Raw genomic sequence first — 19,449 nt, 5'->3', positions numbered from 1 at the left:
TGGATTTTAAGAAGCAGAAGCCAACAGGAACCCAAACAAATAGGCTCTAAATACAAAATTGACTTATCATATCAGTACTCAATACTAGAAAATAGACATATCAGGAGGTGGTCCATAAACTGATTTCAATGACAAGGGAATAGTCCATCCATTTGACCCATTTCCTGTAAGTTCACAGAAAGATCCATTAAGAGGGCAACCCAAAACATTTGTTATGATGACATCATATCCAAAACCAACATTCCTAAAAGAATTGAAACTAAGAGAGCAATTTAAAGAATTTAACAGTTTGAAAATAGATGAATAAATAGGAATACACTTTTTGTATTTCTAGTGGGTTCCATCAAGAACAATAAAAGGGAATAAATGTTCAAGCGATATAGAAATGTCCCATGAAATTTCTCAGGGCCATGACCTAGAAGTTTACATACTGCCTCAGCTAACTGGAAGGATTCTGGAATGTTGTCGCCTTCTGAGCAGTAGCACAGTACGCAAGAAACTTCAAACCTTTAGCCTATCACAAATAAAGAGAGATTAAAACAGTGACTCCAACTCTCGAAGTCATAAAATCATTTGAAGCTGAAATAAAATCAGATACCTTGCAGGCAGAGAATAGTGCTGCAAATGGCAAGCTCACATAGTAATCATTTATTGTCTCATCAGTATCACCTCTTCTGAAAGATCACCACCCTCAACAAGGCTAGCAAGACAATTCCACGGTTGTTGAGATGGATCATATTCCTCAAGCTTCTTCCACCCCAATTTCTCGTATTCGGGATCAGAACCATCCGCGTTAGAACTTGAAAGGTTATACACCTGCATGTCACTAAATTATAAAACAAGGTTAATTAACGAGTTCAATCTTGAAAGAGAAGCAATCCTAAAAGATCTATTGCAGTTAGACATTTCAGTTACCTGGATGCATCAATTAACCTCCTCTTGCCAGAATCTAAACTTGAAAGAATAACAATATGGTCCTTTCCAATGCTGCTTATGAAATCAGCAACATTTTTTGCAAATGAAACCATCACCCCCTGTATTGGAAATGGAAAATTAGCAAAGTCTTGAAATACTCCTCTCCGTTCTCAAATAGATGACATTTAGAGATGCGTGTAGTCAAACTTTAGAAACTTGGACTGCTAATATACACAAAAATATTAAAATTCGTCACATGGAAATGATACTAGTAGATATGTAATGAAAAATACTTTCAAATGATTATGTCTTCAATAACTTTGGATAGCAAATACTAAGAAAAAGCAATGGTCAAAGGAATGCATTGCAGACCGAACCGATGTCCTAAATGACCCTAAATGACAAGTAAAAAGGAACAGAGGTAGTAGTCAGCAATTACAGGTACCAAGACCGCAAGACTTCATCACAATTCCAAACAAACTAAGGAAAGCTTCAATGATACATATAAGGCTAGAGTACCGAGGTTTCCCCAATATTTTAAAAAGAAAATGGATAAACATAACGATTCTAAATTTATTTTAAATTATTTCAGTGATACAGATTAGCAAATTTTCCATGTACCTTCCGATTCACAAGATTAAAAATTCCAAACATGATGCTTCCCAAAGGAACCTAAATTCATAAATTTCAATAAATTACATTATTTCAATGATACATATTAGCAAATGTTCCATGTACCTTTCGGTTCACAAGGACAAAAAAATCCAAACATGGTGTTTCTAAAAGGAACCTAAATTCATAATTTCAATAAAGAAAAGGACGTTTGCAATGTTCCATACTTTGGCCATGGTCCCACAACCATATGTATACACAGAGTTCCAATGGTTCATTATCTATCGATCTAAGTTCAATTGGAAGTATAAGATTCCTTGTTTATGTTGCTTTCTTTGACAAAGTCATGGTATGAGGCAACAAAGCAAAATATGATTATTTTCTTCATGTAATTGAACAAAGCAAGACAGAACAAAGTTCTCAAATACAGTGACATTCAGCAAAGATCTCGAGTTACTACAGTATGTTGATCTTAGCCAAGATCAACATAAACAAGGAAAAAAGAAAGACGGTCAGTCTGAATTGCGTATCAACATTTCACACACTGATTTGTATGTGTGTTTATATCTTAAGGTATAAATTATCTAACAATACAAAAAGATCTTTCTCGTTCGGCTAGACCTTAGAGCATCTCAAAGAGAACAACTATCACACACACTATCTCGGTTTTTGGCTAGAACTGCAAAAAAACGGTCTCCAACAGAAACGCTATCGCCCCCGCTATTTTGGTGCACGCTCCATCCCCGTCCTCTCGCATGCCACATTTGGCGAGTGCCTCCCCCACACCATCCCCCAACTACCGCTTCGCTTGGAGCGCTCCCGCCACCACCCTGACTAACCAGGACCAGGACAGAGCGGCGGCGCCCCCGACCGTTTCCGATCCATTTTCCTCTCACCAGTCTTTTCCTCCCTCCCCGTCCTCCCAGATCTGGTCGACGGCGACGCGTGGGTGGGGAGGCTTGGAGGTGAGTCGTAGATTGGGCAGAAGACCCTGCTGCCGCTTGGAGCCGGCGGCCTCGTGAGCCATCGCCGGGCCGGTCTGGTGAACTGCTGTGGTGCTGGCCCCTTTGGAGTCCCTGTGCCGCCACCCATGGATTCGGTGGGCCAACGAGGTATGTCGTCGCCGCCGTCATGCGTTGATCCGTGTGTTCCCCTTCTTCTACTCCTTCAGAGTGATCTAGTGGTGTGTTCCCCTTCTTCCGCTCCTTCGCTGTGAGTTGCTGGCATCATGGCCGCGCAGGCATCAAGCCATACTATGTAGTAAGTTCCGGCATGTCGTTTTGACACGCGTGTATGCTGCCGTCGTGCGTTCTTTTGTTTGGCCGCGTTCTGGTGTGCGCGTGAGCCGCTGCCATCGAGCCGCAGTTGGTTCTTTTGATCTCTGATAAGCTTCGACCGACGCTTGCGCCGTGGCTGTGTGAGATATGTTCCGACGTGCATATGTTGGCTTGTGTCGTGGCCATTGGAGCTAGTTTGGTGCAGGTACACGCTGTCGTTGAGGTTGGTTGAGATATGCTCCGCCGGCTGGGTGTCGGAGAGCCGTTGGCATGCCGGCTGAGCTTCTGAGCGCCATCGTGCACGAGTACCTCCGGGCGTTTGATCCGTCCGTCGTGCCCGTGTTTGAGCCAACCGTGGTCACTGTTGATTTGTGCTCCCATGCGTGTTGTGACGCGTGAGTTGATCCGGCTAGGTTCCATCGATTTGTTGGTCGTCATCTCAAATCTGCTTGCGCTCCAATGTTCATTGTGAGCAGCTGTGTGTTCTTTGGCCAGGGCCCTGCGTTGATCCGTTGATGTTGACCGAAAGGGTTGTGGCCGGTGGTTCATCGTTACAAAAAAAAAAGAACTAAAATATAGGAGAGTGGAATATGGCTAGTCTGTTGGAGTGGGAAGAGATATGGTGGGGAATCTTTTTGGATGTCCATCCATATAGAGATATGAAGAGTGTAATTTGGCTAGTCTACTGGAGATGCTCTTAGCGAGCTGATTCATCAAACAGTCAATGCCCACAGCACAAAGGCCTGCAGTAGAAGCAACACACTGACTAACATATTTCATCAAACAGTTGGTGCGCAGAGGCTGAGGACTAACAGTACATGCAGGAGAGCAATACCACTGACACAATTTATCAAACAGGTGGCGGGCATAGCACAGGGGAGTCAATTGGAATAGATCACCAAACCTTCGAGGGCAAGCGCGAGGTCGCCGATGGCGTTGGGGCCGAAGGCGTCGGGGCCGGCGCAGGGCAGCACGGAGGGCTCGTTGAGGTAGGCCACCCGCCTCGCCCTCGCCGAGGATATCAGCAGGTCGACGGCGAGCTGCCCCACGTTGCCGATCGAGAGCGCCGGCTGCGACCGAGAAATCGGAAGACCAATCGTATTCGTTAGGTGTCTGGGAAAGTTACTAAAAACTCGATTCCAGCAGTAATCATCAGTTGGAGCTCGCGGCGTTAGGGTTTCGAACCATGATGAGCGTGGGGCAGGAAGGCGAGAACGACTCCCCCTCGACTACGGCGAACTCCATTGCGGCGGGCGGCAGCGCAGGATGTCTCGGGCTCAGCGACTGCCGGTCGAAAGCTCTCTCTGCCTTGAGCGAGAAGATGAATCAGACGAGACAGTCGCCCTCACAATGGGGATAGCCACCGTCCACCGATAGTTCAAAAAAAATAAAGATGTAAAATAAAAAAACTGCGTTCCATTAATCTTAAAATTCAAAACACTATCAAAATAGTCATCAGATTTTTTGAAAAAAAATATATCGTAGAGAATGCTATAATCTATCTTTCTAAACAATTCAACTCAAACAATTATTTTTACATTAAAAACAAAAAAGACCAATTATATTGTACTAGTATATACATATTATATTTTTGTCTGAATTTTTTTTAAGCTGGATCATAGTATTCTCTACAACATATATATTTTTTAAAATTTTTCATAACTATTTTAATAATATTTTGAATTTAGAGAGCCATAGAACAAAATGTTTTTTTTAACATGTTGTCTGTTGAAACAGTGACATCTTTATTTTTTTTACTTATCGTCCGATGGAAGGGCTGGGTGAAAGTAGCCTATTTATACATTTTTTAAAACAGGCACCTAGCTTTACTATTTTTTATTTTTAATATATATATATAGCAGAGAGATCTATTTCATTTCGGTCTTTTCTGGATATATTGGGCCGTGAAATATTATCTTACAGGGCTGGCAAAATTGACTCGAAATAAATATTTGGGCTGGACTGAGCCTGCCAAAATTGAACCATAACCATCTGCGAAAAACAAAAACAGCGGCCCATACTTTTCTCAATAAAAGGCCATCTTTCTTTGAGACCATCAATAAAAGCCCATCTAATTTGGCGTTTTTATGCTTTAGCCTGTAAATTCATGCCGCTTTTCAAAATGGCCATCTAAGTGGTAAGTTTTCTTAGATAATGGAGTAAACCATATCTCAAGCTCTACGTCTAAAGATGTAAGTAGCCGATACTTATTACAGTTTGAGCCATAGACTGTGATGAAATACGTCTAACAAATAGCAGCATCGATTGTTGGTTGCGTAAGTATTTTGCTCATATATACATTGACAGAGCAGGGACACATTCACAGCAGGACGGAGGGGTCAGAGCCCCTTAACCGCCTCCACCCCAGTAGCGCATCTGGAAGACCCCAAGGCCCCTCCCCTCCTAATTTCTGACATAAAAGAGGAAGAAAAAGAGAAAAAAAAGATGGATGAGGAAAAAGAAGAGTCCTCTATTTGATGATCTGAAGATTTTTTTTAATTTTAGCCTATTTAAAATTAATATTTTATTAACAACATTGGGAAGCTAAAATTTAAGATACTAGTTTCTTTGGTCACGCCAAAGGTATGAGCATGATCCCTACCTGTGTCACGTCAATCTTTTTGGCGTGATCAATGCGTTATGCTGGCACGGCGTTGTGACAGCCAGCCAACGTGGTAGGTTTGAGTCACGTTAGGAGTCTTGGCGTGGCCGACTGTCATACCAAGCCCTTTGGCGTGATTGAGGTGTATACATCACGTATACCCTCCAGCCTCGCTGCCATATGGGACGGCGTTCCTTCGGTCTTGACCGACCCAGAACCTTGGGTTGATACGGAAACTCCAGACAGCACGGAGCCCTTCCAGCCTCTACATGGCGAAGACCTCACTGCACCAGAAGAGGTCGCGACCGAGGTCACGGCCAAGCAGGCCGTCTTCCAGTGATTCTGGGCGGTTGAACCCCGGAATGTTCCCGCCTGGACTTGGTCCCAGGGTATCTCCTTCGACAACTCCTGGGATGCCCCGGGCGAGCCAACACCTTCGGAGAATCTGTACACCCATCGTCCTCCTCGCCCCCCCCCCTCCGCAAAGGAAGGTTCCAAAGAGGCGCAATACTCCGGAGTGCGTAGACCCTACCAACGCCTCCGATGCAACCCTCGAGACGCCAACCGAACGCAGGGAACCCCAAGTCCACCTCGTCTGGGGAGGCGTAGTCGGAGCCACTCCGTCTCCGAAAATTAGTCCACCCATTTATCTGTTATTTATGGAGGATTTGGTGGAGGAGAAACCCAACAAACAAACTTATCGTATGAGTTTAGATACTGAATAAACTATTTCACATTCAAAATCTTGAGGTCATACATCTCGGGCTCATCAATCTATTGGAAAAAGAAACACATATCCCACTCCTGCAAATTAATGAAACACAATATCAGCAAAAGTAATGAGATATACTTCTACCCTAACCCAAAACAAATATACACTCATACGATAATCTTTGCACAGGTAGTAAATGCGGCCATCAGTATCTTTATGTAACGATTGAAGGACCCTGACAGGTTTACCATAGTCACAAGGAGAGCGGGAGGAACAGAGGCATCCTTGCAACTAACATCGGGATACTTTTTACCGATGTATGCCCACTTTTACTTACGTCACAAATTGAAAGTTATACCATACAACTGCACGAATATCAAATCATTACTATTTCAACGGGCACCAATAATTTATACATTCAACACTACCAAATCCTACACACTATATTAGGAACGGTCAATTTCGCAGCACCACATACAAGAGTGAAATGGTCTCCATACAAGAATAATAAAAATGCTACATTACACATTAAACAACAACAAGCAAATAATAGTTAATCTTACCAAATTTTAATTTTTCACATCGCATAATCTCCAAACCCTAGGTACCAAAAATGAACTAAGAGTACAGGGAAAATCGAAATTGAATGGATGGAATGGAGTATTTACTTTCAATGAGTATTCTATAATGAAATATCCTTTGATTTGGGTCCGAAATTGCTGAATTTGTTGAAAGATTTAGAGGAGAGAGAAGACATAAGAAAGCAAGTCTCGTAGAGGAAGAGCAGCGAGCAGGAGAAAAGGGTCGGCACGACCCTTTGTATACAACTCAATCACGCCAAAGAACTTGACGTTACAGCCCGTCACGCCAAATCTACTAACATGACTCAGGCTGTTACATCGGCTGGCTATTGCGGCGCCATGCTAATGTGGTGCATTGATCACGCTAAATTGGTTGGTATGACACAAGTGGGAAGTCGCACAAATACTATCGGTGTGACCAAAAGAGTTAGCTTCTAAAAATTTAGTTTTCTCACGTACTGTTAATAAAATATTAGTTTTAAATAGGCCAAAGTAAAAAAATCCTCTGACGGATGAATCAAATTTCTACATAGATTCGATCTAGCAAGTCTGAATACTTCGATGGCTTGGGAATTTTGTGCAGCAACCGCAGAACAAGCTACCCATCCTCCAAGCAGAAACGCCACAAGAAAGAAATTGAGGGTCCAAGAATCGAGTCGATCGTAGCTCTAGATTAGACGCGTTGGCCATTGCCATTGGTCGTCAAGCATCTTGTTCTTTCTACTATGAGCCCCAGCCGGCTTTCTTAACTTATTGGCATGGCAGGGGCAAGTACCAACAACTATTGTCATAGGGGGTAAACAAGAAACGAATTCCCCAAATCCCCAAGACAACCAAAAGCAGTCCAATCACAAGAAAGAGGTATCTTAATCACACAGTGCCGAAATCAGAACCGACCGAGATATTAACCAAAAAAATTATTCACTTCAGAGTTCAGAGTTCAGAGACATGAACCCATATGATAGCAATTTATACGACTACCCGCAGTGTTACAGACTTACAAAATACACTTCCTGTATGTACCGTGCACCTACCCTGCTCTGTACGCACGTACTAACACCAGCTTTCCGGTCTGCCCGTCACGCTGGGGCGAAGCGGTCCATCAGCATGCACACCACGGCCTCGGAGTCGGAGAGCACGCCGCTGTTCCTCCTCTTCTCCTGGGCACCACTCTTCTCCCTGCTCTCAACCGCACCAATGCCATCATCACCCTGATGGCGCTGGCCGGCTTCAGCACCGGCGGCCTGCGCCACCTCCGGCCGGCCAAACTTGGCGAACTCCCCCAACCAGCCACCAACAACCCCAGCCATTACTGTTCTGACTCCCCTTGGCTCCCCTCTACGCACTCAAAAAGAAGGTTCTTGAGCTAGTTGTTTCTCCACTTGGCTGCTTTATTGGCCACGCCGCGCTGGGTTCTACTTATACACTTCCGGAGTCCGGGCGAGGCACCGCGGTACTCCACGGGCCACGGGAGCGGGGAACCGGGGCGGAAACTACGTGCGAGGTGCGCGAGCGGGGCTGAATAGTCGACGAAAGCTAAGTGGTTTCGGCGCCATGCGGCGGCAGCCGAGCCGGACGCCTGGTATCGTCGTCGCTGTCCGTTCCAGGGCCACGCCTTCGCCCATGTGGCGCACGGCACGGCACGGCGCGGCGTGGCGCAGGCCATCGTGTGGTGGTCCGTGGCTGCCGAGGGATCCGCGCGGGGATGGGTATACCCGTACCAACCATGCCGCGGGCGGGCCAAGGGATATTTCCGATTCCGCGCGCGGATTCGGATCGGCGACCGATGCTGCGCGCGCGGCGGCGGGGAGGGACCTGCCAGTTGGGTGCACAGCAACGCAACGGGTTGAAGCCATCGCCGTCCGCGCTCCGTGTCTGCGTCTGCAGCACCGTGCGTACGTCTCGGTCCGTTGCGCCGGCGGGACGTGGGAACGAGTATTTGATTCGGGGAATCAGATGGCAGCTGCAGGAGTGGTCCTACCCAGGGAATTCACGTTCATTTTACATTTTTTTTCTTCATCGTGAAAATACCAAAATTCATATTTTTTCGTCATGTGCTCTGTGGCTCCCGCGTATCAGTGAAAGAAAATTCGACACACCTATACCCAACCTAGAGAAATAGAAGAATGGGTTAATTAAATATTTCATTCCCCTTTAAAATTCCTAAAATTTATTAATTTTTGCTAAAATTTCAATCCATGATCCTACCAGTGTTCCTTGAAAAAAAAAGTCCAGAGAAAATGTTGATGTTGTGTGTTGAAGCAATAGTTTATCTTACCTAAGCAAGTACAGCGGGAGTTTCTTCTAGGAGACTCAAATTTGAAGATGAAATTTGAGAGGAATGAACACTACAAATATACTGATAGTAAAAATATGGACCGGATTAGGGGGAGTATCACAGGAAAACTTTATGATTATGCTCCTCCGTGCTGTGTCGAGCGTGCCCTTTTCTGACCTCTTCTTTACAGGTGACTACGACCCCCTATTTATAAGGTAGTATGTAACTTAGTATACAAATTATCACGATGTACAAATATCTAGTACCTAACCGAATTACTGGACCTTATTCTGGATAACTATCTTTTACCCTACATAGAATATAAATATCTACCGTGGTAACTATTTTGGTACTTGCGCCATGATAGGTGAATTGGTTGCCAAATAAGGCCCAGCGCCACTCTGCCGAGGGTGTCAGGAAGATTTGCATCGTGTTGAGGTGTCAGGATAAGCATCACTTGCACCGGTATTTATCATCGTCACCTCGCGTCAGGTCGGCTGTAGAGGGGGTGTCATTTCTTCCCTGATACTATCTTCAGAGGCCGGTTACGCCTTTAGACTTCGGAAGGCTGTATGGGCACCGGAGAGGCGACCCGAAGGGATCCGCAGCCTCCGGGAATAAGGCCTCATGTTAAGTCCAGAGACCGAAAGTTCCGCAGCCTCCGGGAATAAGGCCTCATGTTAAGTTCGGAGGCCGAAAGTTCTGAGAGTAATTACTGTAGCTTTGAGTCTTCGGAAGACCACGTATGAGCCAGAGAGGTGATCCGAAGGGATTCGTAGCCTCCAGAGACAGAGTCTGCTGCCGAGTTCAAAGGCAAAAACTCTAGAGTGATCTTTAATAAATCACCAACTATTATTCTCAGACTGATCTATTTTATCTCGATACTGTGCTAGTTGAGCTCGTGGTATATATGTGACCCATGGTTGCTACTATATATATATGTCACATCTGAGTTTTGATATGCGTCAATCAGGAAAGGTAGCACAATGACGTCTCCTTTGAAAGCTAGGAAGTAAAATATCTCTGTGCAAAGGTCGAGATATTTCACAAGTATCTGAGATGAAATATCTCGTTTAGCCGAGTGGCGGTGACGAGTTACAGCTTCCCGCTTCCAATTGAATCCTCTCAATCTTGTTCCTTCATGAAAACGAACTCGATTTGAGACATTAGGCCTTTGTACCAGTGACTTTCAGAAAAAGTACAGCCTTGATGTTTCAGTACAAGAAAACACACACATGGTGGCCATATAACGTACATGCCTACTTGCAACTTCAATAATCATTTCGTTCAAAAACCACCTCACTAATCAGTACATATGTTCAATAAATCTACTGGCCAAAGCAACGACTAGGACGGACAAGAAAGTGTCTTCCTGGAAGAGCACCGGCGCGCTAGCAGCAGCCTGCTTCTCGGCAGCGCTCATAACCAGGACACCATCAGGCGTTCCAATTCCATCCAATGGCTAGCGGCGCTGCTACTGCCATCACATTCAGATCGAGCCGTGCGTGTGCGTCCTTGCTGCGCGCTCGCGCCGAGCGAGACCACCGACCTGAACGCCTGCACACCCCTGGTCCGAACCGTCCTCTCCCGCTCCAGCGTCCAAATACCTATCAGGCTTGACATCGCAGCAGGAGAACAACAACAGCAAAGGTGAATGCAAGAACGGAGCGATTTTTGCGAGGGAGGTAACACGAATATTGAGCCATTTGTAGAGGTATTTGCACGCGCAGAATACTCCATTGAGTTCGTGGGAATAAGGGAACTAGTTTTTACAATTCACAATCCACTTACGTGTCTATAGGCTACCGATCAGCAGGGAGTAGCAGAAGTCGGCATAATTTAATGTGTATTTGTTTCAGTTGAGGATTGTGAAAAGTAGATCATAGATGTTGGATTGTAAAATGTTGAATTGTGAATTGTAAAAACTATTAAAAGATAGATTACTAGATTGTTAAAATTTATGGACTAAATTGTTATAATCCAGCTTTTACAATTTAACTGTTTGTTTCAGCTTACAAATTATGATTATAATCTAGCTTTCACAATCCAACTATTTATTTTAGCTTACAGATTATAACTATAATTCGACTTTTACAATTTAAAACAAACAGGACCTTAATCATTTATCTAAGACACGTGCTTCCACTCAATTTTTTAAAATAAAAAATGCAAAACTACACGTGTGTATGGAAAAACAAATGCAAAAAGAGACTTTTCACCTATTGGAAGGGCGACGTCAAATCATCTATTCCAACGGTGATAGGTTAAAAAAATAAAGATATCATCATTCCAACGGATAATAATTTAAAAAAAAATATTGTGTTTTACTGTTCTCAAAATTCAAAACACTATCGAAATAGCCATGAGTTTTTTGAAAAAATATATGTTGTAGAGAATACTATAATCTAGATCTAAAAAAATCAAAGAAAAATATGATCTGCACAGTAAGGAATTTTTTTTTTTGCTTTACAATGAAATTTATTTTTTGTTTTTCATTGTAAAAGTAATTCTTTAAGATCAAATTTTTTTCGAGACATAGATTATATTATCCTCTACAACATATTTTTTTTCAAAAAATTTTATGACTATTTTGATAGTGTTTAAAATTTTGAGAGCAATAAAACGTAGTATTTTTTATGTTTTAATCTGTCGTCTATTAAAAGGGTGATGTCTTTATTTTTTAAAACCTATCGTCCATTGGATAGGTGCTATATTACTATTGCTTTTCCAGACGTCAATAATAGCCTATTTTTGAAAAAATATCCAAACAGAAGTTTAGTTTTGCAATTCTTTCATTTTCGAAATTAAAAAAAAAACAAAAAAGCTCCTTCCATTCGATTGGCGGCCGCGGTAGGCAGTTTCACAGCCGGTGCCCAGTGTGGGTTTGATGGTGATCGCTACGGCCGTTCTTTTTTATTTATCTTTTTATAATCCATACAGTCAAATTTTTAAAAAATTGATCTATAATATGTTTAAAATTATCAAAATTTGTTACATAAAAATCATATGGATTTGTCTTAAAAAACTTTAATAAAAATATAATTTTATTACTATACAGTGATACAATGTTATAAAAATAGTTGTCAAGAGATATCTTGAAGACGTAAAAAATCAATAATGATAAATAAATAAATTAACGGAGGTAGTACGAGTCATGGACAATATTCTGCTGTTGCCATCACTTCTGCTACCGGAATTGGCTCTCATTGGAAGCTGACGTGGTGACGCCACTGCCACCCTGCGTGCGTTACAAGGGCTCCTAAATGATTGTCGTCTGATAGAGCAAGTGTGAGATCGATCAGACCACCACACGGGGAAAGCAGGCCCGTTATCTTTTTTTAGAGGGAAAGCAGGCCCGATTAGGAGGTGCGCGCGCAGAATTTTTTTTATCATTAATATTTAAATACTTAGACCTTTAATAGTAATATTTATATAAATAGATGTCTACCGCTATCTGAAAATGCTGCAGCCCTTTCAGAAAACAGTAACGATGATAACGTGACAGCAGAGGCTCCTACCACTTTCTGAGAGGGTGGTTAATCATTAACGCCCTCTCAATGATAGGATATGCCCTACCCTCGAGCGCCTGCCATGCAGCGTCTCTTACCGCCCTCTGAGAGGTCGGTTAGCCTTTTGCCGTCCTCTTAAGAGGCGGTTAACTCCACCGTTTGAAATTTTTTTAATTCAACTTTTGTATACTTCAATTTGAAATAGTGCATATTCATTCGATGAACAATGTTAGTTATGTAAAAAGTGGTCAAAACGGTATCGCGGAGTAGTTATTTTTTTAGAAATTTTGGATTGATGTAAATTTGTCGATATTTGTTTATTTATTTGATGTAAAATTGTATGGGTAATTTTTTAGTGACGTAATATTGGGAGGATACAAAATCTAATTTTTTGAACAATTGTAGTTGTGAAGCACTATTAGTATAAAACCCGACACGAAGATTACATACGCTGACAAATATTATATGGGACGTGAGGTTTGTTGTTGCTACGCGAATAGACCATAACCATGAAGACATGGCGATAAAAAATGTTGGTATGTATGGTATGACTAAAGACTAACCTAATAGCGTGTCGCTGCTAACCCTAACATGCCTTAGTGAATAAAAATATACCGGGTTATAGTAGATGTTCTCTACTGAGTACACCTAGGATATTTGCCATTTCTTAGGGCATCGGGGCCACCCATCTTAGCGTGAAGAGCCCTCTCTCGCTTTCTTGCCCTCTCTGCTTCACGTGCTTGAGCCACGGCGAGCTCCTTCACTGTCTTCCTCATGCGCTCCTCCTCTTGTCGCTTCAACCACAGTTCCTCCTACTGTTGCCTGTACTATCGGCATTTGTACACTTTCCTCCTCCACCGTATGCTCATGCCAATCCACCGCTTTTGGTCTTCATTTTGCTCTATGTTGAGCCATTCAATAAAGTTACAGATAGGTGTAGGAGACTTAACAAATAAAACAAGATGTGAGATTAATAAAATAGTGCATAAAATCATATGAAAAGTGCCACATGAGTGATCTATGTCACTATACCGGTGGACTCATACGGTCTATACTGAGGCTTGTCGTATTGGTAGTTGGCACATATGAAGAAGCGTAGACCATAAGTGTAGAAGATGTCCTGAGACTCGCGAAGTCTACAAGGGTCGTCACAGAAGCACATTGACGGTTCGACCCCCTAAGGATGAAAATCTTCCAATATTTCTTGGGTGGGCTTAGTGGAACTGAGAAAGACATTGCAGTTGAGAAAGCTGATAAAGGAGTGGTCTATCTATGGATGAGGATGGGGTTATTTATGGGCTTCGCTGGGGGCTGGAGCATATTATTTCCCGTGAAAGATGAAAAAGTTGTGGCATTGATGCTAGACAGAGATTCCTTGTGTCAGGATAGATGTGTTGTCATTTAATTTATGATTAAAGCTCTGTCGTGTGATCACTTTATGTCTACAGCCAGACTCACGACAAAGGTATTGTTATTTCATGATGAAAGCTGAGTCATGTGTTGTTATTTAATGTTTAAAGCTAAGTCATGTGGTCACTTCATATCTAAAGCCAAACTCACGACAGAGGTGCTGTCATTTCATGCTGAAAGCTCTGTTGTGCCTGGATAGTATGTTAATATAATAAACTTAGCATCACATTGCTTAGACATAAAGTTCACAAATTGTTTATAACATAGTACGTTAGTATAAGACTGTAACCATATACTCATCGAATTGAACCAATGAAATAGAAATGTAAACAAAAGAGATAGTTGTGCCTGGCATTTGCACAGTTCTTAGTTGATAGATATTGAATACCTAGATCATCTTAAGATGGCGGAGGAAAGTGATGATGCAAATTAGTGAGGCTCTGATACCACTTATAAGGACTGGTGATGTCCTACGAGGGTGTGAATTATGACACTTAAAACTATCCGGCTCAAAAAACTTCACAAGATAAATCTATATCAATTTCTATATAAATATGCTCTAGGTTTATCTAGTGTATCTAGTCTACCGTTCAAAAGGTTTGCAACCTACTTAGGAAGGTAAATTGCAAGTATGTAAATGCGTAAACGTAAATAAGATAGAGAGAGCAAACTCGATATAAGGGATTTTTATCCCATGATATCGATGGCATGAATATCTCTACTAATCCATATTGGAGCTCCACCAAGAATATGCTCCCGGTTGCTAAGACTGTTTTGGTCAGGACTTTTGAGCCACCAAACCATCAAGACAAAGTCTCACTACTAGTCTCTCTTATGGTCACTCGTCGTCATATTCACTACAGAGCTTGAGCCAACAAGGCAAAGGTCTCCGTATCCCTGTACAAGCTTCTTGCCGCCGCTGCATACCAAGTCAGAGGGTCAACAAGCAGTCACCAAGGCTCACGGTGCCGATGAGTCACTAAGACTCCAAGATGTCGGTGTATCACTTGGTACACTCTAGGATCACTCCTTGATCCACTCTCTAGGCAGTAACACATAGCGACAACTCTCTCTTGGCCTATTAGCACTAATTACTTTCTAATCTTGTGCTTAACTGTCTTGGATGATCAGTTTAAGCACTTTAGTAGTTTAGATGTTTTCATTATTGTATATGAGCTTCCTATGGACAACCACACACTCAAGTGACCAAGTTGAAGAGTATTTATAGCCTCAACCCCGCGGACTAGCCGTTGCCCCAACAACTCAACTTTATTGCATACACCGGATGATCCAGTGTAAACAGATTGCACTCACTGGAACATCCGGCATGTACACCTTTCAAAAACTAGCCATTAAAACTCCACTCAAAACCAATGTGAACACCGGATGTTCTGACGTGTTCACCAGCTTTATTACCGGACCATTCGGCATATATACTTGAGCCAAACTGTGTCACTCCTCTCTGTGCAAAATACTCCAGTGTTGCCTTACTTTATCGTCGGACCATTCGGCATGTTCAACCATACCAAACTAGACTTTGACATCTTCTTTGCAACAAATACTCCAGTGAAACCTTCAGCATGCATAGCTACAGTTGGATCATCCGACGTGTAGTTCTTCGGTCTTCAACAGTTGCAATCATTTCTGCAACAAATACTCCGGTGTGCACAACATCAAGCGTCGGACCATCCGACGTGTGTCTTCCTTGAACTTCAATTCTGGTATGCTTTAGTGTGTACATCTTCATATCGCCGGATCATCCAGCATATTCAAAACAACCAAACAAAATACTCCAGCATTCACAACTCTTCTGCGGCAGACCTTCCGGTATTGACAAACTTGCTGGAACCTGTCCAATTCAAGTGATCTTTGTCCGGACTACGGTGACTTCTTTATGTATTGCATCTATGAGATCTACTAACATATATTTTTGACAAACATACTAGTCTCATTCACTATATTATCATTAATCACCAAAATCACATATATGACCTGATAGTGCAATGTTTCCTATAATGGAGATAAATGATTTGTTACCGAAGTTCAAATATCCACTCCTATGTCTCCGTTGAGTAAGCTCGGTCACACTTGAGTCGGATCTCTTTCGACCATTTTCCTCATGAGGTTGCACACATGCACTCATCGTCTCCACTATGATCAACTCTTCCTCCACTCCAGATATGGTGAGTTCCGTAACCACTTCTGGACCTCCTCGCAATCTTTACTTGAGAAGATTGCTAATAATCCATCATCGAGCCATCTAGGAGACGGTAGTCTCCAAGAGTTACAAACTCAACTCGCGCATAATTATACCGAGTACTCAAACACACGAAATTAATGCACCAACCGTGGGCTACCAAAGCATCACACCACTCACACCTCTATGTCTCTCTCTACTCACTAAGCCACAAAGGCCTTGGATATCACAAAACAATCCTACAGAGAGAAAGAGAATACTCAAAGCTGGAACACCAAGTTCTAACACCTAACAATCCTTTGCATGTACTAGAAAAACACATTCAAACCTCTCCAAATACTTGTCCCAACATAAGGAGACAAATAGGTATTTATATCCCAACTCTAAAAACTTTCCATTGGACAAACTATGCACTGATCAGAACATCCGATCTCTAGATCTGAACATCCAATCCTTCAAATCCCAATGGCTAGATTTGGTAAAAACAACACATCAGAATATCCGATGTATAGATTAGAACATCCTATCTAAAACTAACTCCAAATATAGAACACCGAGTTTTTTAAAATCAGATGTTTCGAGGAACATCCGAAGTTCGGATCGAAATATCCAACCAGCACAACTGACACTCAGAAAAATAATGATAACTTTTGACTCTGATGTTCGATTTTGGTGATCTCAGACTTTACAGAAAGCTTATTTAGAGGGTTATACATCCCTACCAAATCCATGATCTTAACCACATTGAATCAAAACTAGGAACACTCCAAACTCCAAGTCGAATACTTTCATCCATTTTACAAAGCTTAAGCACTCAAGATTAAACTAGCTAGATACCATATGGAACAATATAAAACACCACTAAGGCTTAGCAACAACCACTTTCTGCCACTAAGACCGATAACAACAAAGGGTTAAATCTAAAACACCTTTTAGATACATCAGACTTGTAAAATGAGCTCTCAATACAAACCCATCCTGCACTAAGCACATAGTTTGAGCACTTGACACAACAATCGAGCAACATTTTAGGTAGCCCCTCTTAATAGTACATCTATCGATCCTATAACCCGGAACTCCTTGAAACTGGCAAAACTAGAAAACATATGCTAATTATATATTTGAAAGAAATCCCATTTAGACTTGACGAACACATCATCCAAGTCTCGATCATCTGTGATCCTTACTAGTCACAGATAGTTTTTTTAGAAAATCCACATGTGACCCTTACTACTCACCAACGGTTCACAGATATAGTTTTTCAGAAAATATGTCTGTGTGTATCTTTATTACAGGCGGAGTTGTAATTATCTGTAATAAGATCAATATCACAGGTAATTTTACAGAGATGAAACATATAACCGTCTATGATAAGATTTAAAAGTAGTGTTGGTTCTCTCCAAGAAAAACTATGAAGCTTGGCAGTTGTATGCCACATCACACGCCATGTCAAGGCTGCTTAAATGCTTCTATACAATGGGAGTATGGGGACTGCGTATGATCCGATACCTATCAAGTAGGTTTCAAAGCTACGGGAGTATAAATTAGTAAGTGAACAAGTTTAGGAACACTAGCTAATAAGATGCAAGCGCTACTTAATTTGTTCCGCAGTGGATTGCAGTCCTAATAACATATCCTACCTTCAGAAAGGAAAAAAGGGGTACAGATAGTTTTACCTTCCTTGATGAAAGTATGTATGGCAGTACGCCCAACAAGCCGGGGCCTGAAGAGCAAAACCTGGCAGAGCTAGGCAGCTAGCTCAGTCTAACAACGAACGATTCATGCCGTGCGTGTCCTGTTTCAAACATCCGACGAACAACTCTTGTCATGCACTCGGCTGCTACTCCGTGGACGTGCCTGTTGTTGCGTAACACATGACGACTCAACCCAGCCCAACAAAGCGCTCCGTGGCCGTGTCATACCTGCTGTCTCTTGCCTAGCTCGCTTTAGCCAGCTGACACCGGAGTTCGACTTCGACAGTGCCCCCTCCCCCCCCCCCCCCCCCCCCTCCAACAGAGAAACGTCAGGTACGTAACAGCAGCAGCAGCAGCGAAGAAATCATCATGGATGTCCGGGTCGTGTGGTCCGCCCGTCGACCCCGCAAACCCACGAGCCGGCAAATCGTAAGCTGAGCGAAACTCGCAATGATCGCACGGAGAAAGGCAGCGATTTCCCACCGAAGCGGCCGTGGAAACGCCGCGGGCCACGGTCGGACGAGCTGGGCCGGGACGGGGTGGCCAATCATGCGCGCCTCCCGCGGTGTGACTGCGCACATGTGCCGGGACTGCTCAGCGCGGCAGCTTTTTCTAGGGGCACCACGTCGCGATTGATCAGTGCCCAGCACCGACCACTGCGGCCACTGCGCCTTTGGAAGAAAGGAAGGGGGGATCACTTCACGCACAGAGCCCGGGGAGACCACACAAGGTTCCTAGGCAAGGTCCACACGGGCCATCGAGTACGTGCGGGCTGTGCGGCGGTGCAGCGCGAAGACATGGAGGGGAACGCAACATAATGCAGGCGGGTGTGTTGAGCTGGTGGTTACTTCCTTGTGAGTCTCGAAGCGCGCGCAACTGGGATCGTCTCTGGTTCTAGTTCACGATAGACTACACCATGATCACCGTGCATGCAGGAATGGTCCATCGACGGGATGCGTTCTGGTGATTTGGCTCGAGACTACTCTCTCGGCTCCCTGCTCAGCTATACTATGCAGAGTGAGTCTCGAATGAATCGATGGAACTCTCTGGTTTTGGTCTGGCTCCCACTAGCGACATAACCTGCCCTTCTGTACTGCAAGTGCTCAGCAGGCCAACACTTGCCATTGTCTCTTGGTGAATTAGACGTGCACGCCAGAGCCCCACGGCCATGCATGTAGCACGCACAATGAAGTTTTACCTAAGAGATGCCACGGTAGGCACGCAGACAGGGGGCGGACCCTCCCTATAAGCGTGGTGGGATGGCCGCTCCAGCTACCGGCCGTAGCAGTACCTCCAACCCCTCCTCTTTCGAACCCTGCCCCTATCTGTCCACAGCATCTAGGTGATGAGAAGCGAAAAAGAAACAGCATTGGGTGCTATCTGACTGAGGACGATAGAAATTGGCGAGCGGAACGAAAGGAGAAGGTGGTATGAGCTTAGTAGGTCGGAGCAAACAACTAGCAAAGGGAGCAATGGACTTAGAGCCCAGAAACTGAGCGCATGTGAGTCCAAAATTGATCCTCTTCCTGGATTCCTCTTGCTCTCTCACTCTCTCGCTTTTTGCCTGTCTCGTTCTCCAGGAGCTCGACTGCTTGATAAAAAGGGTGGGCAAGAAGAAAAACAAACAGTACAATTTGTCACTGTTTGATTGAAAAGTTTAGC

At 43.4% G+C, this 19,449-nt stretch overlaps 1 protein-coding gene and 1 pseudogene across 1 annotated transcript; both read right to left on the bottom strand.

The window, feature by feature from the left end:
• Nucleotides 1–271: 271 nt before the first annotated feature.
• Nucleotides 272–7,447, bottom strand: LOC133915338 (uncharacterized; annotated as a pseudogene).
• A 156-nt stretch (nucleotides 7,448–7,603) lies between these two features.
• LOC133915337 (uncharacterized) lies at nucleotides 7,604–8,113 on the bottom strand. The gene has a single exon (XM_062358460.1). It carries the CDS (start codon nucleotides 8,007–8,009, stop codon nucleotides 7,779–7,781), a length of 231 nt encoding a protein of 76 aa, XP_062214444.1. The 5' UTR covers nucleotides 8,010–8,113; the 3' UTR covers nucleotides 7,604–7,778.
• Nucleotides 8,114–19,449: the final 11,336 nt, after the last annotated feature.

The sequence above is a fragment of the Phragmites australis genome, chromosome 4, assembly GCF_958298935.1.
Source record: "Phragmites australis chromosome 4, lpPhrAust1.1, whole genome shotgun sequence".
Lineage (NCBI taxonomy): Eukaryota > Viridiplantae > Streptophyta > Magnoliopsida > Poales > Poaceae > Phragmites > Phragmites australis.
The sequence above is the reverse complement of the archived record's forward strand: the minus strand, read 5'-3'. Positions and strand labels throughout refer to the sequence as shown.